The sequence below is a fragment of the Gadus chalcogrammus genome, chromosome 16 (assembly GCF_026213295.1).
Source record: "Gadus chalcogrammus isolate NIFS_2021 chromosome 16, NIFS_Gcha_1.0, whole genome shotgun sequence".
Taxonomy (NCBI): domain Eukaryota; kingdom Metazoa; phylum Chordata; class Actinopteri; order Gadiformes; family Gadidae; genus Gadus; species Gadus chalcogrammus.
In genome coordinates, this window is record NC_079427.1 from 34245807 (window position 1) to 34266619 (window position 20813).

General features: G+C 44.0%; 1 protein-coding gene across 1 annotated transcript in view; it reads right to left on the reverse strand.

Annotated features, from left to right (window-relative positions):
- The window catches only part of LOC130405980 (ubiquitin carboxyl-terminal hydrolase 2-like), a 99095-nt gene that overhangs the window by 3445 nt on the left and 74837 nt on the right, over window positions 1-20813 (reverse strand). The window contains 3 exon segments of the mRNA XM_056611334.1: window positions 7008-7128; window positions 8541-8645; window positions 9494-9572. Coding sequence (XP_056467309.1) covers window positions 7008-7128; window positions 8541-8645; window positions 9494-9572 — 305 coding nt within the window.

Below are 20813 nucleotides of genomic sequence, written 5' to 3' on the forward strand. Positions count from 1 at the left end.
AGGGGGCGTGTTGATGACGCTTCGGTCTGCATTTGCATGTCATAGAGTGGCACCCTATACGATAATCAATGATAATCTTTTTCGCTGAATGGTTGAAAAATATTAAAATGTTGGCACTGCTTTTCTGAGTCATTCGTGGTGAATGAACATTAAATGATAGGTCTTATCGTAACCCTAAAAGTACACATCATACAATAAATTACAATACATGAGTTCACAGCTGCACGCGTCAAAGTGTGAATAAGTGTGAATGACCCTCACTGACGAACCTTGTGATATACAAATGCGGAGAAAAGACGAGGACATGGGTGAAAACGGCTTATATTTTTATCTCAAATGTACACACACTTTATTTGTTTCCAACCATTTTACATTATTTAAATGGTGTGCATGTTGACATTGTTTACTCCATTTAGATTATGTTCAAATCCCTTCATTTGATATAAGCCAAAAAAACTCTTTACGTCTTAAACTATGCGGCTTTACTAAAACGTATTTTCAACCTCACTTTTAACCCTAACCCTTGCACCACAGTACTCACTGCCTTTTCAGCAGGAAATGCATTTTCTAGTTGGGTATAAAATAGTAAAATGGACAGCATTTATATGTGTGTCTTGCTCAGGATCACCTCTTGGCCAAGACAACGTATGTACGTGTGAACGAAAAGGGGAAAAATGAATAATCCAGCGGCTTGTTTTGTTTGCGTGATATTTAGATTAAAAAAGGGATTAAAAAAGAATATTTAAGACGTTTCAAACGTTCCATCGAGTCTCTCGCATTATACAATGGCCAGCTTTATTGTTTTCCGTGGGAGCCGGCAACTTAGTCTGCGAGTGGACGATCTGAAAATAAATCGGCTTTCCTCGAAGGTTGTGCTCCACACAGAACCTCCTCACCGTCATAACGGAGCACTTCGGGGCACCAGATTGCTTTAGAGCGGTACTGAACGCGTCGTGTGTCTTTCCAGTGTCAAATAGTTCACGAATAAAATCACCATAAGGTTCAAGTGCGGCCATAACTAAGGCTAAATATAATTAGACGATTTCATGCACTATCTATTGCTGGTTTAGGTGGTTGGCTCTTTTTTCTTTGCTGCGTTCTGCCTTCTGGTGTAGACTATAACTATAATGTATCTATTTTTGTTTTTCTGTTTCGGGTTTAAAAAACCAACACACAAACACAAATACAATGCCGTTCATTTGTTTATTTTCTTTTGCCCTTTTTCCGATTCTAAACCAAATCACAAAAAAATGACTGTTAATAGTTTTTTCTGATTTTGTTTTAAATTGGAATATTCAAAGAACGAACCATACACGGATTCAAATAAATGGCATTTTTCTGTTTTTTAAATCAAAACAGGAAAACTGAATAATCCAGTTGCTTGTTTTGTCTGTGTGATATTTAGATAAAACCACAATGAATGCCGGGAAAAGGGCACGCGGTTTAAAAAAAATACATATAAAGACGTTTCAAACGTTCCATTGAGTCTCTTGCATTCTACAATGGCCAGCTTTATTGTTTTCCGTGGGAGCCGGCAACTTTCAAGTTTCGTGTAGCTCTAACTGAATAATCACAATCGCGTTTCTAGTAGGGTTGTCAGTCACGATACTGGATTTTCTAACTTCAACACTATTCCTGGAAAAAGATAGATATTCTATACCATTTTCGATATCAGGGGAAAAGTTTACATACCCAAAGTAAATAGATTATATCTCCACAACTGCAAGGGCGATAATGTCATATTTGGGCCAAAAGAAAGATTGTTGTGCAAGTGAAATATTCAATGGGGATAATACTTGGTTAAAGTGAATAAAGCCATGGAACACAGCGCATAAGTGGAAGATAACATTTCCACCTGAAATAATTATCAGTATCAGTTGGTTGTTATCAGTTGGGAGCGCTGTCTTACTATGAGACACAAATAAAGGTAGATATCTTACAATTTTGACCCTATTTAAAGTTCAGGGCAATCGAATGCACCAAGCCAAACACTCGCAAATAAATATATGGCCACTAGATTGCGCTGAAGAATATGTTTTCTGATTGAAGGCAATTTACCTATTTCCTAAGAAACCTTCTCTTATTCATTGATTGAAAACACCATGTTAAGTTGCAAAATTTGGCCCAGATACTGGATAATCTGTTTATGGTGGTTTTATTCGATCAGAATCAACTTTGTGGACAAAAATCACAAAGGTAATACTTCATTTTTGGTTGTTAAAAGAAAAGGGGACGTTTCTTCTTAAGTTGTTATTTGCGAGTTTTAGTCACAGAATGATATGGTTTGGAGTTGCCTGTTGGAATAAGTGGAGGCTCAGCTTTCATGTAATATAGTAGTTTGTGAGGGTCCAATTTCGTGAAAAAGATCGCTATTGCTGTGTGCATGTGCACAGTTATGAAACCCAAAACCGTGTTCTTGACTTTCCTTGATAATTTGCCTCAATCCAAAGTACTTCCAAACTGCACTCCTCCATCACTACTCCATTTAACTTCTACCTAAACCGTTCGCGGAGGTGCTGCACTTGAGATGCTAACTGTGTTGGCTAACCTTTAGCGAATCACTGCCAGAGACCGCACTGCGAGTGAGTGACAGAAGGCGGGGCTATATTCGCACTGAAGCGATGCGTGTCTGTTAACTCGCTTTCTGAGAGAAGAGAAGACAGCGCGCTGATCAATTGCAAATACTTCTATTTAGTGTGGTTTTGAGGAACAAAAGGTTGTTCTGCAGTTTCTAAAAACATTTGAATAAATAGCTTTTATATTAACATCCACCCAAAATCCACTTGCCCGTTCGGGCAACCAGAAAAAATCTCAACTTTCCCAAACATTTTTTTTACTTGCCCCGGGCAAGCGGGCAACCGTTAGTGTCAACCCCACTTTTTTGGTTCCCACTGAAAAAAAATTATCGCGGCTGTAACTGGCCACCCGGTGTTGTATGATCCGAGCCTTTTTCATTTCAGAGATCGCAACAAAAAGGCTCTGGCCTGGGCGGAGGTGTCACTCGTGGTTGGTTGGACTGGTGTGTGAGTTAATGAAACGTTTGAGGTTATTGTAAAATAGGTGCGATACATGCCTGCTAACCGAGATCCTAGCATACACTGGAAAAAGGGTTTTAAGCCGTACTTCATCTGATTATTATTTTGTAATTCAATTCAAATAAACATTTTTTGTTTTATTTTTAAAATAACTTTTTTTTATTTCAAAATACTGTGAAATATAGATATTTTTAATTAGGAGCTCAATTAAGAAATATCCATTTTGACAAATGTAAAATTTTAAGGTTGTGTATTCAACTGATTAATAATTTTGTCATTCAATCCAAATAATTTTTTTTGTTTTCTTCCTAAAACACTGTTATATTTGATTAGGAGCTCAATTTAGAAATATTTGTTCAGAGAAATGTACAATTTCAAGGTTACGTACAAGCCTGCGCATGCGCATTAAATACAAAGACGCTTACGACTACTGGACCAAACCGCAGTGTTGCCAACTTAGCGATTTTGTCGCTATATTTAGCTACTTTTCAGACCCCTTTGGCGACTTTTTTTCAAAACAGCGACAAGCGACAAATCTAGCTTCTTTTTCAGCTGCTATTGGTGACTTTTGGCGACTTTTTGAGGTGAAAGCACTAGCCTTGACCAGAGTGACGATGACTCACTGGTTCTGTGAGCTAGGACAGTCTGTCTGTGTCTGGAGGGAGGTCTGGAGTAGGTCTAACTCTGCCATTTACATTGTTAATATATATTGTATATTGTGTGGCGGCAGTAGCTCAGGTGGTAGAGCGGGTTGGCTGGTAACCTGAAGGTTGTGGGTTAGATCCCCGGCTTCACCAAGCAGAGTATCGAGGTGTCTTTGACAAAGCACCTTACCCTGACTGATGTCGCGATGTGATGTCGAATCCAGACAGAAGCGCCCCAAGGCCATGAAGCGGCGAGAGCCGAGCGGGAAAAAATGATGATGATGATGTATACTAAAATATGTTATGTTTAAAAATGTTCATGTTTAAATGAGAAACAATAGTTTGATTAAATTGTAATCTTTTTGATTGGATAAAACAAATTATTTCTGATAGATATTTCTTAAATGAGAAACAATTGTTGGAGTGAATCAATATTTTTTTGTTTAGGATTTAACATACGATTTAAATGTATTAACTTCATTCAAAGAATAGAATTATACTTGGTGCCAAGTTGTATTATTTTGTTTTTATGAACATAGGAAATATTGTTTGAGGCAAGCTATATATTTGTCATTGGCTCAAGTTATGTAATATAGATGTGAACCATTACCCTTGTTTTTTTTAATTGGTTCAACAGAAGGCTTTTTCCAGTGTACTAATCTCCCTTGCTCTGAATGGGACGATATCGTTTTCAAATATCGAAAATACATACGTTGTGCAAAGGAATAAAACGTTGTGCAAAGGAATAATGTACGCATAATAATGCAATAAAAATGCAAATGAATAATGCACGGAACAAACATGTCACTTCAATGCAGTTTAATAGAGGATAGACAGCTGACAAATGACCATTTAGCAGACGCCTTTATCCAAAGCGACTTACAATAAGTACATTTGACATAAGGAGTGAAACGATATACCGCTGTCAGTGACAGTGATAATGACAGCTGTGTTTTCTGTTTTGTGTTCAATAGTTAATGAGTGCTATTACCTATTAACTATTAATCCATAGTGATTTTGATACAAATTGATGATAACGGGAGTATTTATAGAAAATATTTGCAATCTAGAACGTTCGTATTTAAGCGGGAATCATTTTCATTTGCTCTCCATACCACCAATCTAACCAACCAATCACGTGTTCTGTCATGCGAACAGAACACGTTTTTGAAATCGACACATACACAAACTAATCGAGAAGACGAGGGATAAATGACAAGGGATATATCTCTTGTCTTTTATCCCTCAATTCCCGCTATTCCCCACTATTCACGGAGCCTGAGGTGAATCATTTTTAATTAAATAGTCTAGATAGATAGATAGCCTAGTCAAGTCTTTATTAATAGCCTACCAAACGACACAAATCGTCGGGAATTCATTTAGGTGATTCGGCTCACACAGGACTGTACATACACAAAATACATCACATTAAAACTACACACGCGTTGATAGATGGATAGATAGACGGATAGGCCTAGATAGATAGATAAATATGTTCCATTATTTGCCTCGTGGAGCCAGCCAGTCCTGTGCACCTATGCAAATTAGCCATGTGCGCCAATGTCAATTTGTTTGACGAATGAGTGCAGATCATGATTTGCAGATGCAGATCAGTGAAACATATTTTAACTAGCCTACTACAGCACAAAACCGTCTCTGCAATATGGCCAAAGTGTATGGGAGTTCACTCTTTGATATGGCTGTCTGTACTAAAAGCATACGGCTCCTTTAAATGCGTAAATGCAAAAATTAATTGTACCTCATGAGCGACAAAAGCAAACAGAAATATTCGCAGCAATTTTTAATGAGCGTCTTTACAGCGCAATTCGCTTTTGGTGTGAACGCACAGTGTGAATGATCTGAAACTAAATTGGAAACTAGATTTCTTCTTCGAAAGGTTGTGCTCCACACAGAACCTCCTCACCGTCATAACGGAGCACTTCGGGGCACCAGATTGCTTTAGAGCGGTACTGATCTCGTCGTGTGTCTTTCCAGTGTCAAATAGTTCACGAATAAAATCACCATAAGGTTCAAGTGCGGCCATAACTAAGGCTAAATATAATTAGACAGTCTATTGCTGGTTTAGGTGGTTGGCTCTTTTTTCTTCGCAGCGTTCTGCCTTCTGGTGTAGCCTTTAACTATAAATGTATCTATTTTTGTTTTTCTGTTTCGGGTTTAAAAAACCAACACACAAAACACACAAACAGAAATAATATACTGTGTACGGTTCGTTCTTTGAATATTCCGATTTAAAACAAAATCAGAAAAACAATTAACAGAGTCGTTTTTTGTTTTTTCTGATTTGGTTTTGAATTGGAAAAAGGGCAAAAGGAATAAACAAATAAACTGCATTTTATTTGTGTTTGTGTGTTTTGTGTGTTGGTTTTTTAAACCCGAAACAGAAAAACAAAAACAAAAATAGAATAAGCAGCGAATAAAAAAGAGCCAACCACCTAAACCAGCAATAGACTTTCTAATTATATTTAGACTTAGTTATGGCCGCACTTGAACCTTATGGTGATTTTATTCGTGAACTATTTGACACTTGAAAGACACACGACGCGAGGTTCTGTGTGGAGCACAACCTTCAAAGAAGAAATCTAGTTTCCGATTTAGTTTCAGATCGTTCACTCGCAGACGAAGTCGCCGGCTCCCACGGAAAACAATAAAGCTGGCCATTGTAGAATGCGAGAGACTCGATGGAACGTTTGAAACTCGATGGAACGTTTTTTTTAAATCCGCGTGCCCTTTTCTCTGCATTCATTGCAGTTTTATCTAAATATCACGCAAACAAAACAAGCAACTGGATTATTCAGTTTTCCCGTTTTGATTTAAAAAACTGAAAAATACTGTTTATTTGTTTATTCCTTTTGCCCTTTTTCGGTTTCAAAACCAAATCAGAAAAACCAAAATACGATTTTTTTTTTCTGATTTTGTTTTAAATCTGAATATTCAAAGAACGAACCATACACAGATTATTATTGCCCACAACTACAACGTGTTTTAATTTTTTCAACCGTCAAATCTATATTGAGTTTAGATTGCACACATTCTAAATAGATAAATTGCAAAGAGCCTGTTTTATGAAATATCATGTTGATATTTATTTATTTTTTGGTGGAGAAAGCAAAGATTTCCGATGAGCTAAATTTCCCTGACATTTGGGCTGAAAGGGATCAAACACAACCTGGTGCAACATCAGACTTCCTACAACTCTCAATCCAAAACGCATGTTTGAAAATCTCATTGTGAATCCTAGCTGAAATACTCAAATGTATTGATCCACAAATGGAGAACATCCTGCTGTGTGTGTATTGTGGAGGCGTACCTGGAGTCGTTGAAGCTGTACCATTCACCTGAGGTGGGGTTGCGACAGTAGGCCGTGTAGTGGCCGCCCATGGTGGTGCCTGAGTGGTTGGACACGGCATACAGGTTGTACACGGCATTGGCTGAACACACACACACACACACACACACACACACACACACACACACACACACACACACACACACACACACACACACACACACACACACACACACACACACACACACTTAGTGGACTTCCAAAAGTTGCATAAACAACCATTGTTTTTATTCGATTTTGGATTGATGCATTTACACAAAATAAATCATGTCATAGGACATCATGGGCAATCCATTATTTAACTATTTAAATGGTTTTATATGCAAAGAAAGAAAATAAATGTGGAGGTGAGATAGGAACCCTTGGTGGCTTATTTAAAACCCACACACAAAATGTCTAAACAAAAATAAAATCACTTATTTAAAGCACTTTGGAGGGCAATCCAAAGTTTGTAACATTATACACAGGCAAAAGCACTAAAAACAAACGATAAAAGACAGTAATAGCAAAATTAAAGAAGATAAAAGCAATGACAAAGGTAGGATATTTTCTTAGATTTAAAAGTAGTCAGCATGTCTGTAGTCTTTACTGGCAGTTTGTTCTACATTTGAGTGGTAAGGAAGCTAAAGGCAGCTTCACCATGTTTAGTTGGACACTGCAGTACCAGCCGGACCTAGTGGTCTGTTGTACGGGGACAGGAGTGTGATAAGTATTTTGGTGCCCGCACCGTTGAGTGATTTATGGACAATCAGTAGGATTTGGAAGTGGATCTGTGAGATACTGGTAGTCAATGTAGTGATGAAATAACTGGAATTATATGATGAGCTTTTTGGTCCTTGTAACATCCCTGGCAGCAGTATTCAGGATCAGCTGGATCTTTTCTGAAGTCTTAGACAGACCCGGTCAGTCAGAGGGCGTTTTGCTAAATGCGCACTGCATTTTTTGTTGAATCCTTCAGTTAAAATAAAAGCATCTTGCTGGCCTTTTGTTCATTGTTAATAAAGAACTCAATCCTGCTTAGACCATGTTTCTCAAAATCATCTTTTGACATCAAGCCTTTGATCCTTATACTTTGAAGATGATACAAAGCAGATTCTGCTATTGATTTAATTTAGGTCTGTAACCAGAAAACAACAGCTTGAGCTTAATTTTTAATCTTCAAGGACTATAAAAGTGAGAACACACTTCAAATCTTTATTCACTGGCCCCCCTGAAAATGAATTCAGATTTCTCATTTAACTGGAGAACTTTTTGAAACATCTAGCTACTCTATTGGTTAATGTCCCAGGGAGTCAATTGAACTGGATTCACTGGGTGAGCGAGAGATATATATTTGTGTGTCATCTGCATACACGTGATATGAAACGTTTATGTATGATCTCGTAACATATGGGTAATGAGGTGTATTACTTACTATTATCTTTCCTAAGAATTGTCCAGACTTGTGTGTGTGATTGAGAAGCGTTTAAACAGAAGACTAAGGCTGATACTCACTGCCGTTCCCTGAGGCAAACTCCCGCAGGTCCAGCTCCTTCATGGGGAAGTTGACGTAGGTGGAGAGTTTGCTTGTTCTGCGGGCCTCAGAGAAGCGCTTAAGGTCTGGGAAGCCACGGGCAGTCAAGGAACACAGTGTCAACTTAATTTAGAGGCTCAGAGATGCCCCACTGTGTGTTATATGTATATAATCATTGTTTTATGTTTTAAAAAGAAAAAGAAAAGACTAACAAGGAGAAATAATGTTAAAAGGGATCTCTAGTACAACGTTCCATGCTGGATATCAGATTATAGATAATTGACCCACGTGGTTTTACTATACATGTTCATGTATGAATCAAAGATGTTTTAAAGTGTAGGTAAATCAGCTCTTTGAGCTGGAAACTGAACATTATGAGATAAAAAGTTTTGGGCTGAAAGTCCTAAGAAGGTTGTATTCTACAGGTTGTATCCCCAAGGTTATCAAAAAATGTCTAATTGGTTAAATAAAATAAAAAAGATCTCGAATATAAAAATGTAGGAAGAATACATGCAATACATGCTTATCTATCACCTTTCCACAACACCAAACAGGCCATTCAAATAAATCCCCAGTCCTGATTTAAAGTGATAATTACGGCTGGTTGGTCAGTTATCAAGGAATAACTTTCCTTTGATATCGTCTCTCAGCAGTCAAATCAAGAAAAGTCATGAAATGCTTGAAAATGCTACCATTAATTTTACTTCTACAAATTTATCAGAGTAATAGTAGTTCAATGAGGTTAGTGGGATTCTCTTTACAAATCTGCTTTCAGTTGTTTGACTGAGGGAGTCTGAGAGCAAGCAGCGCATCGCATCCGTACTCAGCTAACAAATGTCTCCAAAGACCTGGAATCCATTATAAATTCTCATGGAGCAATCAAATGAAGTTATAATAAAAGTCCCTATTGCAACCACAAAGAGGAAAAGGATACGGAGCACGAGGATCTTGGGGAACCTTTGTACCGTAAACTTCTTGGTGCACCGTCGCCTGGCTTTACATCTGTAGCAGGTCTGTGAAGAGGGAAGAACAGCTCATGGGTACAGCTGCTGTATGGACGATTTGAGAGTTGTAAAGAGAGCAGTAGAGAGAAGACAAAGCGCAGGATCTAGAAATCCCAATCATCGGCCCTCCCTCTCTGCTACATTTATATTTAGGGGATTATGCTGACGCTTTTATCCAAAGCGACAACCATTCAATCACACATTCACACACTGACAGCGGAGTCGACCATGCAGGGTGACAGCTGGCTCGTCAGGAACAGTAGGGGACAGGCGTCTTGCTCTGGGACACCTCAGCACTCAGCTTGGAGGAGCCAGGGATCAAACTAGCATCCTTCCCGTTACCAGTCAACCCGCGCTACCTCCTGAGGTACCGTATCCTGACTGACTGCATCACCGCCTGGTACGGCAATTGCACCGCCCTCAACCGTAAGTGCTTTCAGAGGGTGGTGAAAACTGCCAAGCACATCACCAGGACGGAGCTGCCATTCATGGAGGACCTCTACACTCAGTGGTGCAGTACGAAGACTAACGATAGTTATGTTATTATAACTATTATAGTTCTATGATTGTAGGCGTAGCCGTCTAGGCTTCGCCTTATGGGCTTGTCCCGTGAAATTTTCAAACTATGCACCAATCAGCGTGGGCACCGCCCACATTTCCCACGGTATCGTGTCTATATAACGCGGTGTATACCGTCGCTCATCCTCCACGCTTTTCTTCCAGCATTTGGAGGGTACAGCAGGTGGGAAACTAGATGGCTACGCCTACAATCGTAGAACTAGAGTTATAATAACATAACTATCGTTCTATTTCATGTAGGCTACGCCGTCTAGGCTTCGCCTTATGGGCTAAGGTGAAGCTGCGAGCGGAGCACGATCAATGTACTCCTGCTGGACCCCAATCAAAACGACTTAAGTCACCAGAGCACATTAAGACTCAAAAAGCCAAGGAAGTGTAAAACACAACAGCTTAATAAAAAACGAATTCCTCCTAGATCAAGCAAGGCAATGATCAAGAGAGAAAAAAGTGAGTCTATAAAGACTCCGGCTCTAATACGTGCTTCATGGAACCCATGAAAATGAAAAGAAAAACCAGAGCAACACGGTTTCCATTAGGTCCGCTACCACCGGGGGCGGAGCTACGGAATCCGGCTCTCCAATAAGGGGTCTCTCTCGGCCGTTTCTTATTTGAAAGAAACGGCGGGAGTGCCATACTGGCAAACAAAACCACCTGACAATTGGCGGGCCAATAGAAAAACCCCCTAGCCTGTTTTTCATTTGAAAAACGGTGGGAGAGTAAGACTGGTAGTCAAGTCCCCGAAACGCCCTTGAGTAGAGCCGTTGAAGCGGCCACGCTCCGTGCAGAGTGAGCTTTAACGCCCAACGGTGGCGCCAAGCCCTGCCGAGAGTAGGCTAAGCGAACACCCTCACATATCCAGCGAGAAAACCGCTGCTTAGAGAGAGCGCGGCCCCTGCTAACTCACAAACAACTGTTGTGTGGAGCGGAACGCGGCCGAGCGATTCACGTACATAGCCAATACCCGAACCGGGCACAGGAGATGCAACTCCGCCTCCGCCTCACTAGAATGAGGCGGGGGGTGAAAAGCCTTAAGCACAATATCCCTCGACCGAAAAAAACTATTAATGTTCTTCGGGAGGAACGCAGGATTAGGTCTGAGCAACGCGAAGGAGCTGTCCTCGTTTAGCAAGAAGCAACTCGGGCTGACACCGGCCCGCTTGGCAGAAACCAAGGCAAACAAGAGCGCCGTCTTAAAGGACAGGGCTTCCAAAGGGGCCTGACAAAAGAGGCTCGAAAGGATCCCTGGACAATCCGCGCAACACGTGGGGAGATCCCAGCGTGGTGTAAGCACAAGTGAAAACAGGCCCAACCCGTCTAGCCCCACGCAAGAATCTCTTGACCAATTGATGGCTGAAGACCGGTCCACCATCACAGCCTGCATGGCCAGCCGAAACGGCTGCCGCATAGACCTTGATAGTGGAGAAGGCCAAACCTTTCTCCAATAAGTTTTGCAGAAACGAAAGCACGCTTCCCACTTCGCATTGAGATGGGACAGCGTGGTTCCTCTCACACCAATTAGAGAAGGCGCACCACTTCGCCGCATAGAGGGAAGAAGTAGAAGGCGCACAAGCACTCTGAATAGTGTTGATAACCGTCTCAGGCAAACCTTTGCCCTGCAGGATCAACCTCTCAAGCCAAACCAACAGCCGTCCCGAGACATCGGGCGGGTGGTGCACCGTCCCGTGGGCCTGTGAAAGCGCATCCGGCCTGAGCGGTATCGGCCACGGCGCCGACCGCGAGAGCGCGGCCAGCTCTGGAAACCACAGAGCTGATCGGTTCTCCGGGGCCACTAATATCAGGGACAGGCTCCCCTGTCTGACCCGTTCCAGAAGAGGAAGGATCAGCTGGAGCGGGGGAAACGCATACAAGAGATCCCGAGGGCTGAGGGAGAACCACCACCTGCAGTGCGTGTTCTCCCTGGACGCGAAGAGGTCTACCTGCGCCGTCCCTAACATCTGCCAGATCAGTCTGACAATGTCGGGATGTAACCGCCACTCGTCTCGGCGGGGACCGCCTCGAGACATGAGGTCCGCCCCAAAGTTCTGGGCGCCCGCGATATGCAGGCCTCTGACTGAGGAGATACTGATGAGCCCAAAGCCAGAGCTCGACCGCCTTTCGGTGGAGAGCAGGGGAGCGGACTCCCCCCTGTCTGTTGATGTACGCCGCCGCCGACACGCTGTCTGTCCTGATCAGAACGTGGCGGCCGCGCACCAGGTGAAAGAAATGCAACAGCACTTTCCTCACAGCGTCGAGCTCCAACACATTTATGTGTGCTGCAGGGGGCGTGCGCCACTCGTCTCCGACCAAGTGAGAGAGGCACGTTCCTCCCCAACCCGTCAACGAGGCGTCCGTGAAGACCACTACGTAGGACGCCACCCTGCCGGGGGCGGGGGGTCTTTTCCAATATTCCAGGTCTGGCGACACCGAACGGGGAACGAGGAGCACCCTGAGCTTGTGTCGCCTGGGGTCCAACCGTTGGCGAGCAAAACACTGGAGTCTGCCCAGGGGGACCACGGGGTGGGCAGCTGCCATCAGCCCTAACAGGCGCATGGTGGACAGTGCGGTCACGTTTCTGCTAACGCGAAAACGGGAGAGCGCCGACAGGATGGCGTCTCGCCGAGGAGGCAAAAGCATCGCAGTCATGGTGGCTGAGTCTAGGCAAAGCCCCGAGTAGACTGGCTGGGGAGCGGGGAGCTCTTCTCCCAGTTTATGGCAAAACCCAGGAAGGAGAGATGGTTTATCACCAACATGGCTTCTCGCGGTCTCCTCTGAGTTGCTCAGAATAAGCAGGTCGTCTAGGTAGAAGAGAATCCTCTTTCCCTGACGCCTGAGCGTTTCAAACGCCGTCTCCACACACTTTGAGAAGGTGCGCGGAGCCAGGGAGTAGCCGAACGGCAGACACTGGTACTCGTACGCCATCCCCATAAAGGCAAAGCGGAGAAACTTCCTGTGCGCCTGCCGAACAGGGACATGGAGGTAAGCATCCTTGAGATCCAGGGATGTGAACCAATCGCCCTCTCTCACACACCGGAGCAACGCTCCGACAGTGGGCATTCTGAACTTCCTCTTGGCAACAAATCTGTTGAACACGCGAAGATCCAGAATAGGTCTCTTTTCCCCTGACTTCTTGGAAACCAGGAAGTAGCGGGAATAAAACCCTAGGTGAGACTCGTGGGGGGGAACGACAGTGATGGCCCCCTTCACCAAGAGACGTGCCACCTCTGCTGCCAGAGCCGTGCTCGCAGCCGGGTCCCGTAGCGTGGTCTCCACCAACCCCATAAAGGGTGGGGGACGACGCTTGAACTGTATGGGATGGCCCCATCTCAACGTGGTGTCCAACCACGATGGCAGAACGCACCGCTCTTGCCAACACGCATAGCGGTTGGAGAGAGGGCGAGCCGACAGCTGAGGAAGACCGTCCAGGAATAACCCATATTCCTCGGCCCCTGCCGTCTCCACACGGCAGAACCAAGGGGGGCTTCCCATGAAAGGGAGGAGGCTCAGCGAGAGTAGGAGACGTACCAGAACCAGCCGCTGTAAAAACAACGAGCCGTCTAGACGTCGCGCTCGTGCCCGCTGAACAGGGAGCGAGCCGTTCGGCCGCCGCACCTGTGCGCATGCGCTGTCCGCAGGCTGTAACCACAGCGCGCAGACCCGTCTCCTCACCTCCCACAAACTGTTGAAGGGAGGTAGAGGGGATAATGTGGGGAACCAGGAGACCGGTACAAGCGGCCGTATCCACGGGCTCGTGCAACGAGTCTCTGATCCGTCCACGAGGCTCCAAGGGACGCCGCTTCTTAGAAGCAGGTGAACCAGAGGCCATGTGAATACGCCGTCCGACCGCCACCCTACAGCCACCGGGCTGAGGGGGGGAAAGAGGCAACATGGAGGAATGCATCACAAGCGTAGGACGCAGGTGGCCTAAGGAATAACAGTCTGTCTGTGAGAATCGTTCCCGGTTCGGGGCGATTCTCACGGGCTCCTCCCACCAGCAGGCCGGGAGGAAGCGGGGTCCAGGCCGGTCCCAGCGTTCCGGGGGGCCGCCTCCATGATCAGAACGCCGAATAGGGACGTGGAAGCAAGCATCCTTGAGATCCAGGGATGTGAACCAATCGCCCTCTCTCACACACCGGAGCAACGCTCCGACAGTGAGCATTCTGAATTTCCTCGCGGCAACGAATCTGTTGAACACGCGAAGATCCAGAATAGGTCTCTTTTCCCCTGACTTCTTGGAAACCAGGAAGTAGCGGGAATAAAACCCTAGGTGAGACTCGTGGGAGGGGGAACGACAGTGATGGCCCCCTTCACCAAGAGACGGGCCACCTCTGCTGCCAGAGCCGTGCTCGCAGCCAGGTCCCGTAGCGTGGTCTCCACCAACCCCATAAAGGGTGGGGGATGACGCTTGAACTGTATGGGATGGCCCCATCTCAACGTGTTGTCCAACCACGATGGTAGAACGCACCGCCGACAATCTGTCTCTGGAGGCAGTCAGGGGGCAGCGGCTTTTCGTTAGGGCGCCATCCGGCGCCCGGACAGAGATGCGCTGCCAGGGGAGGCTCCAGGCGAGGGATCCCCCTCGCCTGAGTATCGGCCCACCCCCCCTCGTTGGTGAAAACCGTCAAGGATTTTCACCGGGGCCTTCAGGGTCGAAGGGTCCCCACCGGCAGCAGTGAACAGGTGCTGCACAGGCGGGAACAGGGGGCACTGGGTAGCCCGCCGGGAAGAAGATGGGGTGCGAAAGCACTCGCCCTGCATATCATCAGATACGGGGACGAGAGGCGGGGCCAGCAAGGGAATCCCCTTGATGGCCACCGCCTCACCCATGATCTCCAGAAGAGATCGGCCATCCGGCGCGACGTGGTTTCCCACGTTGGACGACAGTGGCGGTTGTAACCCGGGAGCGGGAAAAACCAGACGCCGAGTCACCGAAGACGTCGTCCATGGAGGCGTCGTCGTCGGCGTCGATGATGCCGTCGTCGTCGTCCAGTCGATGGCGTCAGCGAGGTCCACCACAGGAGAAAAGAAGAGATGCCTGGGGAGGATCCCCTCTTCAGGCAGCTCCCGGCAGGCGACACAGGAGACGGGGGCCGCCATAGCAGCTGCGGCGTGGTCGGCGCCGAAGCACCGAAAGCACGCCAAGTGCCCGTCACCCGGTGCCAGGGAGGCGGGACAGGAGGCGCATAGGGGTCCTGAAAAGGACCTAGCTCCAGGAGCGCTCTCAGATGGCCCTGAAGAGGGCCGTTTATCCAAGGCCTCGCCCGAGCCGCTGCCACCGGCTTGGGAGATCCGTTTTGTCAAAGTCATCTTAATGTATTCTCGATTTTCCGCTGATAAGTGCTGAAAGAAAAGGGAGGATGAGCGACGGTATACACCGCGTTATATAGACACGATACCGTGGGAAATGTGGGCGGTGCCCACGCTGATTGGTGCATAGTTTGACATTTTCAGCTGATTGGTGCATAGTTTGAAATTTTAGGCTTCGCCTCATGGGCTTGTCCCATAAGGCGAAGCCTAGACGGCGTAGCCTACATGAAATAGAACCGGAATGTTAAAGACTCTGATCACCCCAGCAATAAACTTTTCCAGTCGCTGCTGCTGCCGACCGGATGCCTCTGGTGGACGCTACCGCATCCGGTCTCGCACCATCAGACTCAGGGACAGTTTCATCCCAAAGGCCATAAGACTGAGCTACTTAGCTCTCCACAGTCGACATCTGTTCAAAAAGGTCTGTTTACATTTTACATCTGAATCTATTTTAAGCTGAATCTATTTTACAAAACCACTCAACTCTTCTACATCGTACATATTCCGAATAAATATTTTTTATTTCACATTATTATATTCCATGTAGAGTATTAAATTTCATTTACAATTATTATTGGGGGTTTCGGTCTCTGTAACGCATTGTTTCTGCAACGTTTCTTTTTCCCTTTCTGTAAAAGTCATACTGCAGCCTATACCGAACTTTTCAGGTGTGGTTACCAATAACCTAGCCTGGCACCGCCCACCTGCCTACTTCCGCTAAATTTTCATTTCACTTCAGTACTAGGTCTGGGTCTGCTTCATATGAATGCGTTCCTTGGAAGCCCGATTTTTGGCGGTCCAATCAGCGAACAGAGGGCTGAGAACGATGAAGTCTCGCACGCCAGTTTCAGTTGTAGTCAGAGGAAGAACAGGAAGACAATGGAGAAGGATACGAGAGAAGCTATTCGGTCTTTTGTGGGATCGCTGCCGAAAATCGATCAATTAAAGCCGGAGCAAGAACAAGCTTTGCTGAGTTTTGTTGGTGACCATGATGTTGTGCCGCTTCTCCCCACCGGGTTCGGGAAAAATCAGTCAATCAAGAACCCCCCACGCATGCACGCACCTCGGATACATTCACACACACGGAAAACGGATCGCTATTTATTTATTTAGCCTATTTATTTATTTATTTTACTGAACACAGCCTCCATGACGGTGAACTAGACACGTCAAAAAAATAACTTCACACGGTGTGTCTTTTTACAATTTATTTGTTACCAGCATTCGTAGTGTTGATCAGCAGAGAAATAGTCTGCCAAAGACGTTGACGTCGCTTAGCAACCGAGGAAGCTATTCACCACCGGAAGTTGTGAAGGCCCATGAAAGTCAACGGAGCGTTCAACAGCATTGAGAAGAGCTGTGTAATAAATAACGATAGTCACATTCATTATTCGATATTCTACGTGACTCAGACTATTCGACAATCGTTGCCCATCCCTAGCGTGTACATGTTAAAGTGCTGTACGTAGACACGGAGAGCCCTCTCCATAGCCAGAGAGGATCCAATATTTCTTAACTATCCGGCACGGACATGGACCTGTTGGTCGACGCAACGGAGACGGCAAGGGCTGTGATTGGTCCTCTAACAAATTCATTTCCGGAATCACTTCTCCGGTTTGACTTTGCACCTTAATTACTTTGTACATTGTTTACTTTGCACCTTATACATATTATAACACACCAAACATGATTTGAAAAGCTTTGGAAGTTTATTTACAACACTGCTTACATGGTTTGTAGTCAACATATAAGATAGATCGGGCGGCGAATTGCATTGCATATCCGACATCCCAACGGAGAGCTGCTGAGGTGACACACCAAAATTGTACCGGGGGCGAAAATTGTACTGCCTATGTAATCCGCGTTCGAAAAGTCCACACCGGCCTGGCAAGGACGATCGCGTCGAACGTTGCCTGGCAACGGACAATCGTGTCGAACGTTGCCTGGCAACGGACGATCGGGTCGAATGATGACGTAGGAAGGTTCATAAACATTCCCGCTCATTAATTGAGCGTCACAAGAAGAAATAACATTAAACAGATAACTTTTATTTTACAAATGACATTTATTAGCGTTGCTAACTTTATATCTGTATTGCATTTAATTGTTTAATCGCATCGTATTATCACAAGCTAGCTATATGATACACTTTAAACACTCAGTTTACTAGCTAAATTCAATACAATACAAATATAAAGTAAAAAAAAGTGTTATCTCTATTATCTTATTTCTTCTTTGGCAACATGAGCGCTAGGGTTGCCGCGGTGTGGACATTTTCACACCGAGTAATCGTGTGAACACCGGTATTACCGGTATAGACGGTATTAACTTTGAAACTATAGGTCAACCGCCAGCTTCTCCGTCAACTCTCCTCTCACACTCGGTGACAGCGGCTGGCAGCGCGCCAATTCTCGGCGTCTTATAACGTTCTATATATAATAGAATAATATAATTTTATATATCACAATATCACGGCCAAAAGCTCTGTGTGCCTCCGGATGGCCGTAGCGCGGGGAGCTCATGTAGGGATTGGGCTTCGCGGGGTTTGTTAACCGGCGTTGCTATGATTACCGGTCTTGTAAGGAAGCACGTCAATTCTCGGCGCGACAATTCTCCCGCACAGAGCAGAACTGTGGCCTATTCTACACATTTTAATTTTCTTAATTATAATTATATTATTCATTTTTACTGAATTTGTTTTTTATTACTGAAAAAAAGCAAAAAAAAAAACTTGGTGTTGCCGGTATGCAACACCGAGTAAACGGTGTTGGCCTCAAACACCGGTAACACCGGTAATAGCGTATACCGCTGCAACCCTAATGAGCGCGAATGTTTTTTGAAACCTGCCTAGCAACGGACCATCGCGTCGAACGCGGATTACGTAGGCGGTGTTCTGCCAATTTCCGCTACCCATCAAATTCTGCTACCTAGTGGTTCTGCGCATGCGCATCTTGAAAAAAACGATCCTGCGTGCGGACCCATCAGTTCCTTTTAGGCTGATAGGGAGTATTTTCTTTAAAACATGTTTTAAACTGCCCAATTATCTTACCCCTTCTTTTTAACATTACGCATTTTCACCTCTAAGAACGTAAATATGTGCACACTTCTGATGAATGTCGAAATAAGATCATATATGTGTTATCTTTACGGGTGGGAGCGGAGAAAGATTTTATCGGTTGAGGGGGAGGGGGGGACGACATCTTGTCTTGTTATAACAAGATATTTAGCGTGTTACATCAATTCTAAATACTTGTGTTTGTAAAGCTATTGGGGAAAGATTGAAACAATCGTTTGACCTCCTGCCTCTGGGAACATTCCCGGACCCGGATGGCTTTGATAAGTCCCTGAAATTAAACCTTAGGAGGTATGCTTCAAAATTCAAGTTAAATGGTGAGTATCTGAAATACATGCTTGTTTATAACGTCTTTGACATTATTTTAAACTACTACTCACCCTATGTACACTGCAAGAATATGGGGAGCATATTTTGATGCTTGTTTATAACGTCTTTATTTAAGATAGCTGGAGTACCGTATGTGGATAGACCAATTGCCTCTATCAAATAATGCTCCCACTGCAGAATCACATTAACGAAACCACTACTCACCCTATGTACACTAAGAATATGGGGAGCATATTTTGATGCGTGTTTATAAAGTCTTTATTTAAGATAGCTGGAGTACCGTATGTGGATAGACCAATCGCCTCTATCAAATAATGCTCCCACTGCAGAATCACATTATTTTAAACCACTTATCACCCTTTTTTCAAAGCAGGTTATTGATGGTTACATGCACATCCTTATTGGAGATCATCAGGCAAGTGGAAATTATATTTATCTAACTTTAGATGTTTATTTAACTATAATTCAGCATTATAAACTTATATTGTTTTAGACAGATGCCTATTCACCAGCTCAGTGCTGTTGTTGCCACATCATTGTTTGGTGGACATTTCATGCCCCTCAAAAAGGTAATTATTTTTTCACATTCATTGTCGGGTGCTGCGACCCAATCTGTAACACTCTAGCATTATTGATTATCAATAACAATAACTAACATTCAATAACTTGGTATTAAATCCATTCCTCAGATGAAGTTTCCAGCGGAAGAAATGTAGATGTGCCCTGTAAATGTTGGGGCTCACTGGATTTTAGTGGTTTGGTTACCTTTCTTTGCATAATTAACAGTGCAATATTATTCACATCAAACACAATTATTTCATGATCATTGTTGCGGGCTACACCTACTGGACTCGTTCTAACTCTGTTAGCCAGCCCGTAACTCAGCGTCTCTCCCTACGTGTTGCAATCATGTATAGATATTTCAATTGAACTCTGATGCAGAAGAGCTCATAGTAATTTAGTTATTAGGATCTGCTTAATCAATGTAAATGTCGTAATCTGATGAGAGAATAACATGAATGCACTTAACCTCTTTAGATTGTCAACATGTCAGACAAGGTACTTGTGGTCATGTATCCAATGGGAAACGAAGGTCATCATGCTTGTAAACTCCTACGAAACTGGAGGTAACAGTGCTTGTGATAAAGTTCCAACTTTAAAAACATACAGATTGGTCTGAATTAATGAAGACCTATGCGATTTCACACCAGAAATGTTGAATCTTTCATGTTAAGAGAATTGGTCTGCTCTGTGTTTTTTTCTTCCTATTTTTGAAACAAAAATTAGGAATTTCTTGAGGATTACAGACTTCGGAGACAAGGACAGCACAACAAGCAGCAAGATTCCAGCAGCTGTGGGATTTTAGTGTTGAGGGTAAACATGTTTGTACTAATTGTACAGCCATTTATAAGTAACTTACTTATTAACTTACTGTTGCCATCTAAAATGCAATTTTGCAGTTTGCAGATGATTGATGAGGGTCAGTGGCATCAAACACTGCACGAGAGCGGTGCCATCAAAATAGTTTCGTAGTCAAAATCCATACAAATTCCCTCCCCTCAGTCACATAAGGTAACCTTAGCAGAAGTGTGTGTGGGTAATGAACTATAAAGCAAGGTTACTTTTTAAATTGTTAAACATAACTATTTATTACGCTTTTAATAAAGTCATTTGTTCAGTGCTACAGAAAACATAATGCTTTTAGTGTCTATATAGCATAAACAATAGGGAGGTATTTGTGACACATGTATATATTTAAGCATACTATGTATGTGGATACTTTTTTGAAATGTATTTTCTTTTTTATTCACAAATTATACATTTGTAGTGTACCATGATTTATTTACTCACAGAATGATTGGAGTTTTAAAAGCTTATGAAAACCATTGTTTCTAGGGAATGCAGAGGACTTTGTTGTGTGCTCCTTTGCCGAAGAGAATGCAGATGAGAGCATGATTGCAAAG